At 40.8% G+C, this 14,341-nt stretch overlaps 1 protein-coding gene across 1 annotated transcript in view; it reads left to right on the forward strand.

The window, feature by feature from the left end:
- The first annotated feature begins 380 nt into the window (after positions 1-380).
- The window catches only part of SVIL (supervillin), a 97,429-nt gene continuing 83,468 nt past the window's right edge, over positions 381-14,341 (forward strand). The window contains exons 1-4 of the mRNA XM_045005286.1: positions 381-400; positions 1,494-1,534; positions 6,692-6,758; positions 12,723-12,814. Of these exons, the coding sequence (XP_044861221.1) occupies positions 1,498-1,534; positions 6,692-6,758; positions 12,723-12,814 (196 nt within the window). The 5' untranslated portion in view covers positions 381-400; positions 1,494-1,497. The remainder of the gene's footprint in view (positions 401-1,493; positions 1,535-6,691; positions 6,759-12,722; positions 12,815-14,341) is intronic.

A 14,341-nucleotide genomic window follows, 5' to 3' on the forward strand; every position in this document is an offset into this window, starting at 1 on the left:
TGTCCTGAATTTGTGGTGGTTTTGTTTTGCTCTTGTTGCATGTGGCCACGGTCCCCAGAGTCGTGTGATTGTGACACAATCTAAGATGCCATTTTACAATGTAGCATCTAGCCCTCGTGATTGCAGAGAGAGGCTTGAGAACAAACTCCCAAGAACTAAAACTCAACATTTAATATTTTTTAAAATGTCGTGATTGGGGGTGGGAGTGGGCTGACTCCTGGACATAGCTGTACTGTAAGTTGAAAGCAGCTTACGAGCAGTCTGAGCTCCAGCTTTGATTACAACGATCAGGGTCCCCAAACAAAATGATGACGTTTTGCCGCAGTTCCTGAGGGAAGTTACAGAACAATCTTCAGCTGCCAACAGATCTTTCGTGGGCAGTCTGGTTTTGATTAGAAATGTATGCTTAACCTAATTTTTTCATTAACTTCCAGCTGTGCTCATATGTTAGAGGCATCTGACATTTAAAAATTGGTCTGGGGGATGGGATGGGCAAGGAAGTAACGGCAGATCTATAACATAACCTTGCTCTATCACTGAGATGGACACGCTTCTGCTCTTGATCACTTGATCATTTTAAAGGACAGAATGGCAACCTTGAAATATTTGGAGATCTCCCTCTTCATGGACAGTCCCCCCCCGTTTTGTTTTTTAATGCCAGATTGATGGGTCGTCTCATGGGACTGGTTTTTGTGTAACAGCGGTCTCATCACTGTGCTGACCCCATGGGCACTATGAAACTAGGTTTTGCCACAAAGGAGGTCAGGTCAAATTGTGAGTATGGGGGGGAGGGGAGGGTGGACTTGCTCATTATATAGAGGATGGAGAAACTCTTGAAGACTGAAGTATGTGTCCAAATTCCTCCTGTCTCTGCATGGCGCCACACTGCTATTGTATTTTAATCCTCTGCCTCCAACAGAACTAATTCTGAAGGACCGGAACAGACCCATTATCCGAGTGTGGTGTGCTAGTAATGTAGGGTCACAGAATGCTATGTTAGAAGTAGTATTCAGTGCTGAGATCAGTGGGATGTATTCATGGATATCCTGCACAGAGCAGCACCTGGTGAATAATTCCAGTTTCAGGTGAAGAGAGCTTTGATGCTGAGCTCTAGACCAAATGATCAATTGGGAAAAATCAGATATGGATATTCTCTGTTGCAGTTCATCTGTTCCCTCCCCTGACCTTGAGCCCTCCATAGTAGTTATCTTTACACTCATGAGCTACCCCCTGCATTCTTGAACTGTCAGCCCCGAATGCTAGAAGAGGAAGTCCTACCCACAGTAGTGTCTGTCATAAGTTCTGCTTTCACAGTGGAATTGGCAGCTGTTCTGGAAACTCAGGCTTATTTACACATCCTATAAGTAGCATTTGAACACCATGAGTAAGAATTCATTTAAAATTACCAAGTTCATAGAGGGGTGTTTTGAAGTTATGATGTCCTTCCAAGACTACATATACTTTTTTCCTGCTCATTGTATCTCTACCACAAGCAAGATGATGGCTAAAGTCCCAGAGGAGACTTGCATAGAGGGTGAGTGAAGGAGTACAAGATGCCTTCAGCTTATAGGGATAAGGTATTTGGGCCCAGCACAGAGAAGGTGGGTCCATTTTAGAGATAATGGCCATAACCTCCCTCCCCACTCCACTGTCCCCCCAGAATTGCAATGAGTAGACCTGGTAACCAGGAGATGTCTGGCTATACCTCTAGAACCCAGATCCTGTCTCCTGTATTAAACATGCTACAGGCTGTTTAAAGCAGTGGCTCTCAAACTTTTATACTGGTGACCCCTTTCACACAGCAAGCCTCTGAGTGCGACCCCCCCCCCTATAAAATAAAAACACTTTTAAATATATTTAACACCATTATAAAGGCTGGAGGCAAAGCAGGGTTTGGAGTGGAGGCTGACAGCTTGCGACCCCCCATGTAATAACCTCATGACCCCCTGAGGGGTCCCGACCCCCAGTTTGAGAATCCCTGGTTTAAAGAAACTGGAAGAAGTGATAGCCCCCCCCCCCACACACACACAGTCGAGTCAGAAATTACTCCTAAACACCAAAGAAAATAAAAGCAAACCACTTCAAACAACCTGGCAGGCATACATACTGCTTCCTGGTAAACTGGCTGAAATTAACATGTTCCTTTCTTTTGAATGGACCATATATGTTAACTTAGATGTCTCCTAACATTAAATCCAAAATAGTGTCTTTCCTATGTTTGTATTGTGGTAGTGTATAGAGCTCCCTATGGTGGATTAGGTCCCCATTGTACTGGACACCATACAGGTGCGTAATTTATCACAGTTCCTGCCCCAAGGAACGTACAGTCTAAGTAGGCAGTGGCTCTATGCCTGCACACCCATAAACTAACATTTTGTAAGTCTAACACTCCTGACTGTTGTTTAGTCTCCCATTGGTATTTAATCATTTAAGTGCTTCTGAGTGGCGGAGGAGGGGGAAGGAGAGTACTAGTTATACAATAATTGCCCTTGGCTGTTTTGGGTTTGTGTGAGAGAATTTTTGTCTCAGCCATTTTTAACACCTCTTTGGTCAGTTGGTTACTTCATTTTACTCCTGAGATGATTGAACAGGCCTGCTTTGTAAAACAGTTATTGCACCCTTCAGAAGAAGTGCTTCCAGACTGGAATATAAAGGATCCTGAAATTCTCATTATTGAAGTCCACAATGAATCCAAAACCTATAAAATCTACTTTAAGATAAATGTGGCAGCTCTGCTGCACTTATTAGATAAATTGTCTTACAGTTCTACACCTTCTGTCTCAAATTAAAATGCGTGTCCCGGTATCTGTTCTTAACTCCCCTTCTCCCACCAGTAATTTTGTTCATATGTTACCCATAAATCTTGGCTGCTTAAACATTCCTTTTTGGCCTATCAGATGGGCAAAATGTTAAGCATAATGATATGATTAAAAGTCAGTCTTCTGACAGCCCAGTTGCTGTGCTTTACTTTGTGTTTAAGCATTCTTTGCAGTTTATTCTGATTAGAGATAAGAAGGAATTACTCCTCTTTTTGAGAGAAATTTATTTTCCTGTAAAAACTATTGGGTTTCTGCAGTATCTTCTTGCTAGAATATAATTTGTGATTTGGCTAGAGCTTTGAAGTAGTAATATTATAACGCTCCCAATCACCATTGTCCAATTTGTTTTAGCATTCATGTGCCTAATTTCTGCTTGTAATCTGATTACTGGGCTTGAGCTGCTCTACTTTGCAGCCTATTGCTATGCATTTACTGTACTCCCTGGGACGCGATAGCCTGACAGCTTCAGTCCTGTGCTATGAAAAATCTCTACACAGTATTGCTTAGACGGGCCTAGGGCTGTGGCTGGTTGAGAATTAGCTCCCATTGTAGTTTTTCATTGCTGAATCCTTTGTTTGTGCAACCATGTTCAGAAATCCTTGGATCTCCAGCTATCTGGGAAATGTTAAATACTCTGAGGAGCAAGGTAAGAGTTCAAAGTGGATGGAGAAGAATGCAATTGATTTCTCCCCTTCCCCCTCCCCTTTTTTTAATGTATATGCATACTATTTGTCCTTACATAGAAGCATTTGGTACTTTAGTAATTAGTACTCAGTTTGGCATCTAGTCTATTTTATAATTTCCTCAAAGGTCACTTTTCAAAAATCCGATTAGATGGATCTTCTAATTAGCTTAGCTTGCAGTTGAATTAAGGCCTTTAAATGTACTGAGTAACAGTGGACTGTCCAGGTTTCCTAAGTTAATATTCTAACTGCTTATATTTTAACTGCTTTTGTTTTTAACCACTATTTTGTAGATTGAGTGGAAATATATTGAATGGTTTAACTTGCAAGCAAGTTCATAATGTAACACTGAAGTAAACATACTCTGAATTGTAAATACAAATACTTAAAATTATTTCTGATAGGATTATAAGTGTGTTTATAATCTTCTTGTCACTGTTGAGGGAACACAATATTGTTACATTTGCAGTGATTTCTCTTTAGCATACTGGACTGTGTATGTTTTTAGGTTAACCATTGAAATAGAGCCATGATTGTTCTGTGGACCTGTTAAGTTCTCCTGAAAGGAGCCTTTTTTGCCATTCTTTCAATGTTTTTTTAAACTAAATTTTAAGGTTTAGTAGATTGTGACAGTAAGTTACTTTTTATTACACTCTAACAAGTCTTCCACATGTGAATGAATCACGGCAAGGGGACCTATAAAATATAGCTGTATACCATAAACAATTGTTTGTGGGAGCAGATGAATTTGCCCTCTAAAGGGCACAGCAATTTTAAAATGTTAAATGTGTTTCATGAGTAACAGAGTCCGTCATGCCCCTCTGCCAGCCACTGCCCCTTCCCCCTTCTTCAAATTTCAGATGATGAAAGCTGCTCTCTCTTTTTTTTGGCTGCAATGAGGAGGAATTTTTCTGTGGCCTACATGTGGTTTTTGTAGTGGACAGCTGTTTTTGTACCAAATAGTATAAGATGGGTTATATACTATTTGAATGGTTATAAATTTTATGCATGCCTGGTTTTGATTAACCAAACTCGTACTGTGTTGGATTTTTTGTGGGGAATTTTTATCCACTGTGCTTTTACAGTATTATAAATCTGGCCTTTCTAGAAAATGTTTATGGAATATTTTTTTTAATTATTAGTGTAATGATTAGTAAACCATTCGTAAATCTTTGCTTATAACACTTTGTAGCTGGTCTTACAAAATGTCTCTGCTGTATGATTAATGAGCTTTATTTTCAATGTAGTTAGTTGGAAAGAGAAACAAAATGCCAACAAAAACCAGGAAAGATGATAATGCCCATATAAACTAGAAGAATACTGTTTACTTGTTAACAAGATTGCTTTAAATATTGAATTGTTTCAGTGTATTCCGGTATTCTAGAAAAAGGTCATTGGTTTACATATTTTCTAGCCTTTTTATAATCCTATTTAAATGGTCTCCATTTAAATCTATGTATCTCTGAGGCGTGGGAAGAGAGAATAAGCGAGCAAATTTTTAAAGATTGTACAGACATGAGACCCGTTGACAATATAGCTCTTGGTAACCAGCTACATTAAACCTAATTACACCATTATTCTACTAATATCCCTTGGTTACATCATAGGTTCCATCAAGATTATAAATAGCTGTGTTGGGTACTGGTTACAAACCTGTTGTCCCACAACATGGTTACACCCAGGGGCGGCTCTACAAATTTGGCCGCCCCAAGCAGTCATGCCCGAGAGGCGCCCCCGAGCCGCGGGAGCAGCGGACCTCCCGCGGGCATGACTGCGGAGGGTCCGCTGGTCGCGCGGCTCGGCTGGACCTCCCGCAGCTGCGGGCGGTTCGCTGGTCCGGCGGCTCCGGGAGGTCCAGCCGAGCCGCGGGACCGGCGAACCGTCCGCAGTCATGCCTGCGGGAGGTCCACTGGAGCCGCCGGCTGAGCGTCCCCTCCGCAGTCATGCCTGCGGCAGGTCCGCTGCTCCCGGGGCTCCGGTGGACCTCCCGCAGGCATGACTGCGGCAGGTCCGCCGGCCCAGCCTGCCGCCCCCCGGGGAAAGGGCCGCCCCAGGCGGGTGCTTGCCCCGCTGGGCTCTGGAGCCGGCCCTGGTTACACCACAGTACCATCTCAGTGTAGATGGCACATACCAGCTTTTAACCATGTCCTTGAATCAAGTTAAAGTGTTGGTCATGTAGCAGTCTACATTGCAAGATGCAACAATCCCTCAGTTATGTCACGGAACAACCATTCTGTATCTTGGTCCCCTGAGACAACTCACTTCAGTGCAGATGGGACCGAAGGCTGTTTCCCTACTAGGAGCAAATCATGGTAGCTTCATCTGTGTTTAAATAGCTGCTAGCTGGTTTCTAGCATAACTTCCCTGATCGGGTTGTTTCTCAGTCTCCTAACCTTACTATTGACTGCTTACCTCCCTAGTGCATAGTATGGGCCTTCAATATTAGGGGTTCTGTGCTAGAACCCTGCCAGCTATAAATGTTTAAACAGGATTGTATCTAACACACCTTTACACCCACGGTGAATAAGACCCAAGGATGGAAATGACTAAACATATTCCCAGTTTATTCAGGAAGGTTGTTGGTTGTTGCCAGATGCTAGGGGAACCTTTACTAATGTTTGCCACTGACATCAGAATCCATTGCTGCACCAAACATTTACTTTGGTATATCTGATTTTTGCAGCGAATGTGCAGTTTTTATAATAACCTTAGGGTCCAACCCATGTTTGTTACAATATGCTTTTGTAACCCTTTTCATCTTCAAAGTACTTTATAAACCTTAAACTCAATCCTCCCCTGTTAAGCAGGTAAATATGTCCATTTGACAATCAGGGAAACTGAGGCAAAGAGCCTAAGTAACTTGCCCAAGGTCACAGAGGAAGATGCAGCCAGAGTCAGGGTTAGAATTTATTAGTTTCTGGCTCAGTCTCCTGTGTTTAAACCACTTGAACCATATATATTTAGTTGTCACAAAGAATATTAAAAACGTATTGAAACATATGGTCTCTGTACTTTTTCTCAAGACTTTAAGTTGTCACCCATTTTAGGCATGCAGCCGTACATACTCATTCAACTATAGAATCTAAGACACTACCATTTCCAACATCAAAGAGTTGAGATAATGATACAGCCATTTAAATGTTAAATATTAATACACGGCTTCTTTACTGTGTTTTTCCTCTCTCGTAGATTTTGACAAAGAGAATTCAGTCAGATTTAAAACCTCAAAACTACTCCAAAGAAGGAGAGCATTAAGGTAAAACATTGTAAAATTCCTTTTATCTTTCCAGTTTCTTGATGGTAAGATTATAACCTGTAATAACCATTTCAATCTATATTGCTTCTGACGTTTTTGAAAATTATTCTTTGCCCTGTAACAACTTGACAAAAAACTATGTATCTAAATGCTTGTTAGTTAGGTGTTTTGGAGTAACTTATTTAAGCGTTTGCTCAACAGCACTCTACTACACAAAGTACCTTTTTTTTTTCCTTGGCTCTTTCTCTCCACCTTTATTGTTCCATGCCCCCTCAATCTTTGTGCATTGTAGAGAAAAGGGGGAAAGGGAATAGGAGGACCTTAAAGTGGGCGACAGGAGAAATCAAAATGAACACCTTAGAGGAGAGGGACTTAACTGTGACATCAAAATCTTTCCCTTTCAAAGAGCAAGTGGAGGAAGTGATGTAAGGAGAGAATGAGAAACAAGAACCGTATGCCCAATTTGTAGGGTGGCAAACCTATCTCATGATGATGTATTTCTGTTGTAATTTTAAATCCTGAAGTAAAATATCCCATAGTAGATGGGAGGAAGCAATGTCTGAACACTGTTGCCGATGGGATTTGAGTCAAATTGCTGTTTTGCTTCTGGATATATAACTAGGTTAATGGAGCAGCTAATTCAAACATTACATGCTACAGTGGCAGGTGAAGTTTTTTTTTTTTTTCAAATGTTAATCCCAGTTGTCTAAAAACAACTGCCTGCCCAAATATTGTCCGAGGAGAGCAGTACAGCTAGTTTGATTATTAAATTCTCCTCTTATGACGCACAAAAAAAGTGATTGCATTTAAAGGAATAAACTAAAATATGGAGACTAGGAAATGCTACCAGACACATTTGACACGATTCGTGTGGATTCCTGAAGATTATTTTATTATTAAACTTTTCACTGGGGAAAATACTCCAACACTTTTTATCATGTCTGGAAATAAACAGGAGCTTGTGGCACCCCATGATCTTGATCAGGCTTCATGAAATATAATTACAAGACATCTTCCATCCGAGGACGTTGGATGCATTTCTTTTTTCTCTGAATCCTGTGCAGAATCCAGATCTAACAATGGCTTTGTTAAGGAGAAAACAGAAGAGAAGGTGGTAAAATAACTTTTTCAGTTTCAGCCAGAAAAGTGCAAGAAAGGCAAACAGTAAAAATCCTGAGTTTGTGCCATAAATCATTTTAATACTAAAAACTGAAGTGTTTAACAGTAAAGTACTCCAACACGAAAGTTTCTAGTGCAGCTGCCCAGAATCAGCACCTAATCATATTAAGTTACGTTTTTAGCTTTTTAAGCTTTTGGAATGGAGAATGAATATTGCTAGAATGTGGGAGTAGGGGGAGGGAATTTAAAGATGTCTTTTAAATACTAGATTACGTATAAATCAAGAGACCACAGATTATGTGACCCAACAGAAGCAGCTAACGTTGGGGCTGCAACAGCTCTTCCAGCAGAAAATAACTAATGGAGCAAAGGAGGGAATCTCTAAATATTTTCCCCATCTACAAAAAGAGAAAATCAGTGAGAAATAAATGTCAGCATCTTATTAAAACCTTTGCCTCTCATGACCTGCAGTACTGAAACCATTGTTCTTAGTTACCATGATCTCAGTACTTTGAGTTCAATTGAGCTTGCAAATAAACATTTCTATTTAATGTTGTTATAAGGGGGGATTTGTCCCACTGTAGTAGGGGAATTTCTGTATGTATGCAGTTCCCCAGCTTAACCAAGCAACAAAAGGATCTCAGTCCCTCCTCGACTCACTTCATCCAGTACCTGCCCACCTTGACTTTCCCTCCTAGCGATGCATGAGCAGACTCACACTATGCAGGGAGGACTGAGCTCAGAGGTTCCTTCACATTTACCTCAGTCTCTCTATGGGCAAGGATTGCCAACGTATTTCACAAATAAGGGACTGTTTTCTTAGCACCCTCACCCCACCACCCGATATTATTTATTATTAAGAATTAATAATCAGTACTCACCTACATTCCATAGGATGATTTCTTGCTGTTTTTGCAGCACTCAGCAACTCCCAATTTTGCTGTACAGAGACGAAGAAATAAGGGACTGTTGGCAACCCTAAACTCTGCTTGGGGATGAGGGTGCCCCTACTCCAGGATACTCCTAACTCCCTTGTTACCCTTTTAACCTGTAATCACTGCCATTCACTTAAACACATATACAGTTTATTTACACCAAAGCTGTTTCTTTGGTGATTAAAGAACACCCTGGGAGCGCTGTGAGGAGATGGCTTGGGTAAGGGTCAAGCAGTCTCTAACATGCAATAAATTTTACAGTAACAACAAATTTACGAGTCCGGCAAAGTCTTCCTGGACCTGGATGCGCTGCTGTGATGCTGCTGGTGTAGCACTGCCCCAGGACCCGTTCTGCCCTCCTGTCAGGCCACGTCCCCCTCTGGCTCTGGCACTTGATGCCCTCCATCTCTTCCTCTTTCCCTAAACCAGCGCACATGACTCTGCTGTATGAGCAGGAGACTCGCCCCAGCACGCGCTCTCTCCAATCTGCTGCTGCTCTCTCCCTAGCTGTGTTTTGAGCTCTATCTTATCTTATCTATCATTCTGCCTTGGCAGCCCAAGTTCACACTGAGGAAGGCTGTGGGCTCTTGACTCCCTCATTGACATACACACACACACCCCCACTGACCCAAGTGGTGTGGAGCCCTGGGGACTGTCAATTTCAGGATCCCAAGTCCTCTTTGGCCATTTTCCTTTCTCCTGGAATTGGGAAAGGGACAACCAAAAATCCCCTCACAGATTTCAGTAAGAGGCCCCTCACGCAGTGCTAAGTTGTAAATACATCTGTACTTTTTCAGGACTACTGTATTTCTTTATGCCACATTCTTTAGATAAATTGTATTGTTTTTAAAGAGCAATATCTTCCTTTTTGCCTTTTACTGTTGGTATAGACGTGCTGTCTGGGTAAAGCAGTACGGGGCATTGATTTGATTAAGTAAATGTTTTTGAACTAGTCAGATGGCAGCATGATGAAAAAGGGACACGTGTTCCCAGAGCTCCCTCAGCAACTTACTATTAAACCTGCCTCAAAATTCTTTATGCGAGCTGAAGCTACCTAACGGGCATGCTGCCACACCAGTTTACAGCACACATGGTCCTATGTAGAAGACCTTTAAAAGAACAACAACAAACTTGAGGCCTTGAGACAGGGGCTGAGGAAAAGCAGAAAACCCACAGAAGACATAGTGGCCGGCATAGGCAAGGGCTTACACCCTTTGAGTCAAAGGGGGATGTAAGCACATGCTTAATTGAAATGTGCTTAAATGCTTTCCAGTGTCAGGAGTCTATATTGAACTAAACTCAAAGTATTATGTTATTTCACATGCACTACGGCAGCGCAATCACTGTTGTCAATGATACTACTAGCCCTCTGGCCGTGGCTCTCAACCTTTCTAGACTACTGTATCCCTTTCAGGAGTCTGATTTGTTTTGTGTACCCGAAGTTACACCCCACTTAACAACTACTTGCTTACAAAATCAGATGTAAAAATACAAAAGTGTCACAGCACACTATTTCTGAAAAATTGCTTATTTTCTCATTTTTGCCATACAATTATAAAATAAATCAATTGGAATATAAATATTGTACTTGCATTTCCACATATGGTATATAGAGCAGTATAAACAAGTCATTGTCTATATGAAATTTTAGTTTGTACTGACTTTGCTAGTGTTTTCATATAGCCTGTTCTAAAACTAGGCAAATACCTAGATGAGTTGATGTACCCCCTGGAAGATTCTGTGTACCCCCAGGGGTACGTGTACTCCTGGTTGAGATTCACTGACCTAGGGATTCAAAAGTCATGAGTCAGGCTGACACCCAAAGATTAGTTTAAGTAATCAGATTTTTTAAATAACTAATTTTGAGTTTATTTACCTTTATGAATTTTGAGCCAATATTATTCACATTTTCAAGGTTTTCCCCACAGTCATGAGGGCTATGAACTTTTTAAATGAAAGCTGGGATTCTCTTGTAATCAAACAATGCTAGGATCTGTGGCTTAAAGAAAATGGCACATCATAAGACTCACAATAAAATCAGAAGAGTTTGTCAACACTGGATACATGGAAATATGCAGTGAGCTTTTCTTAGCCTCTGGCAGCTTAAAATGAAAGCCAGACTTACCCCGTTTGCTGATGGCCACAGTATGTTTTTTGAGGCATTAAATTGTTTTACTCCATGCTGAGGTACAGATTTCTGTTATCAACAAGATAATGGGAATCTGAGCATTCAACTTATTAGCTTTCATTAGCAGTTAATGCAACTTTTCCAGCCAGCACATATAGTAATTTCATCCTCACTTTTAGGCAAGCCCTCATGCCTAGCTGTGGCATGTGGGAGACTTTGCCTCTCGTGCACATATCTCATGATCACTTCCTTGCCTCAGGAATGGCCAGGCCTAGCCCTGGCATCTTCTCCTGACTTTCTTCTCCGAGTCTTCTGTGGCTTGGCCATGTGCGATGTAATTAAGCCAACCTAAACCACAGTGTAGACACCGCAAGATCTTCTGTCGACCCAGCTGCCTCTTCTCAGAGAGGTGGAGTTAGTACAGTGATGTAAGAACCCCCTCCATCACTGAAGTAATGGACCTATATAAGGCCCAACCCCTGTCTTGATTTTTCACACTTGCTGTCTGATCACCCTAATGCCAGATGCGCTAAAGATTCATATGTCTCTTCATGCTTCAACCATCATTCCAGAGGACATGCATCCATGCTGATGACTGGTTCTGCTCGATAACAATCCAGAGCAGTGCGGACTGATGCATGTTCATTTTCATCATCTGAGTCAAATGTCACCGGCAGAAGGTCGATTTTCTTTTTTGGTGGTTCAGGTTCTGTAGTTTCCGCATTGGAGTGTTGCACTTTTAAGACTTCTGAAAGCGTGCTCTGCACCTTGTCCCTCTCAGATTTTGGAAGGCCTTCAGATTCTTAAACCTTGGGTCGAGTGCTATAGCTGTCTTTAGAAATCTCACATTGGTACCTTCATTGCGTTTTGTCAAATCTGCAGCGAAAGTGTTCTTAAAATGAACATGTGCTGAATCGTCATCTGAGACAACTACAACATGAAATATATGGCAGAATGCTGGTAAAATAGAGCCGGAGACATACAATTCTTCCCCAAGGAGTTCAGTCACAAATTTAATTAACACATTATTTTTTTAATGAGCGTCATCTGCATGGAAGCATGTCCTCTGGAATAGTGGCTGAAGCATGAAGGGGCATACAAATATTTTGCATATCTGGCACATAGATACCTTGCAATGCCGGCTACAAAAGTCCCATGCGAGTGCCTGTTCTCACTTTCTGGTGACATTGTAAATAAGAAGTGCTCAGCATTATCTCCCATAAATGTAAACAAACTTGTTTGTCTTAGCGATTGGCTGAACGAGAAGTAGGCCTGAGTGGACTTGTAGGCTTTAAATTTTTACTTTTTGTTTTTGAGTGCATTTGTGTTTAAAAAAAATCTACATTTGTAAATTGCACTTTTACAATAAAGAGATTGCACTACAGTACTTGTATGACGTGAATTGAAAAATACTGTTTCCTTTGTTTATCACTTTTACAGTTCAAATATTTGTAATAAAAATAATCATATAAATCAAGCACCGTACACTTGCCAAAGCCTGGCTTTGGTTTCAGTTTCTTTACTCTTTTAGAGGTGTACTACTTATATTACGTTAAACCTATTGTAGCACTTACATTGATTTTGTTTACTGTACTGCTTCCATTAATTGTCCCATTAATGGGAGTCTGTCTGGCCTTGTTTCTGTGTCTCCTGAAATCATGGCAAATACGCTTCTTTGTATCTGTATGTTAAGGTATCATGAAGTAAATCTCTGTATATCTTGGCTTAATTTGATCTGTAGCTGAAGTGTTCACAGCTCAGTAAACCAGATATTGTTTTCAGTTTTCAGAAAGAATTTTCATTTGAGGATAAAGAGGAACTTGCTAATAGCACAAAGGACATCGATGCTAATCTTTTAGCAGTGCTTCCAAAAGGTAGGTAAGGAAAGTGTGTGTGTGTATGCACATTGGGTAACAAAACTTAATATAGACAAATGCAAGGCACAGTTGAAACTAATAGGCACACAGGTCTTGTAAATTAGTTTTCACCTCCCTGTGGAGGCTGTATTAATAAGGGAGGAGAATGATACAGAAATTAGATGCTCGTTTATACAAGTCATTTTGTTAAATCATTGCCTGCGGAGTTCAGTTTTGTTTACCTAACTTCAAAAAGGTCAGACAGAAGCTGAAATTCAAAACTTCCAAAAGAAATTAGTAGAGCTAGATGAATACTTAGTACAGGAAAAGAACTTGCTTAAATTTACAAAAGAACTTTTTTTGGTTGTGTTTGCAGCCTTTTTCTGTTCATCTTTAGCAAATATCCAGGTCACAAGTTTCCTTATATAAATACTTAGTGAATTTTAAGCTTATGTGCTAGAATATCTGCACAGGGCACAGTACATCTTATTTCGGATGAGATCCTATGGGGGCGGGCAAGAGTGAGACAGTGTTCCCCATGTCCTATCTCATGCAGTTAAACAATCCAGATAAGCATGTGATGGCAATCTTTGTGCCTAGAGCCACCCAAACAGTTATTTGAATGTGATGAGAAAAAAGTAAACCTAAACTTTGCAACTAGCCAATAAATGCCATCTAAGCCTAATTACCCTAGGAATGTTGCCTCGGGCAACACCTGTGCTTTCTAACAAGGGAAATGGTTAAATTTCCTACTCCTTTAGCTATTCTACCTAAGAGATTTAAAACACCACTGGCTTCTTCAATCCTGATCACAAGTTACTTAATCAATTAGGGAGCCGTAAAAATGCCATGTGACTTGTGACCCTAACACATTTTACTGGGGAAGAAACTAGGAAAAATTCAGATAAATGGAAATGTCTGTCTGCTCACAAATAGCCCTTTTCTGTTCAAGGGCTAACTTTATTAAGTAAAGCAGTGACTTGAGAATAATACGTAGCAAGAATCAGGAAGTCACCCACACTCCAAAGCATAATATTGTAGGGCTCAGGATGTTGTACCGTATGCCGCATTCATTTCTCTTTCTAAAGATAACAGCATTTGCCATGGTGAGACAAGGCAGCATGGTGGACTGGTTTGTTGCATCCTGATGATGCCTGTTTTCCTCTATGCATACAGTTTGTGGCAATGCATTTTAGAACGGAACACCGTTTCCCAGCATGTCATTGTCAAAGAACGTGGCTGATCCTGCACTCTTTCTGTAATCACCTTTGTGATGTAAAATCAATATACATTTTTTGATGTGTGGGAAAAAAAGCACACATTCATTGAACTGGGCACTTTTTGCAATAATTGAGTAACACAATAGAAAAAGGTATTCCTCAAATATAGAATATAAGCTATCCATAATACTACTGAGCTGTAGCAATCAATACCCCCTCAGCCTCTTCATATACTGTACCTTAATATTTACTCAACAAGGAGAAAAAAACTGGGCTTGACAACATGCTTGGAAGCTTAGTGGATTGGGCTCTGGCTGACCAAGAA

Source organism: Mauremys mutica, chromosome 2 (genome assembly GCF_020497125.1).
Source record: "Mauremys mutica isolate MM-2020 ecotype Southern chromosome 2, ASM2049712v1, whole genome shotgun sequence".
Lineage (NCBI taxonomy): Eukaryota > Metazoa > Chordata > Testudines > Geoemydidae > Mauremys > Mauremys mutica.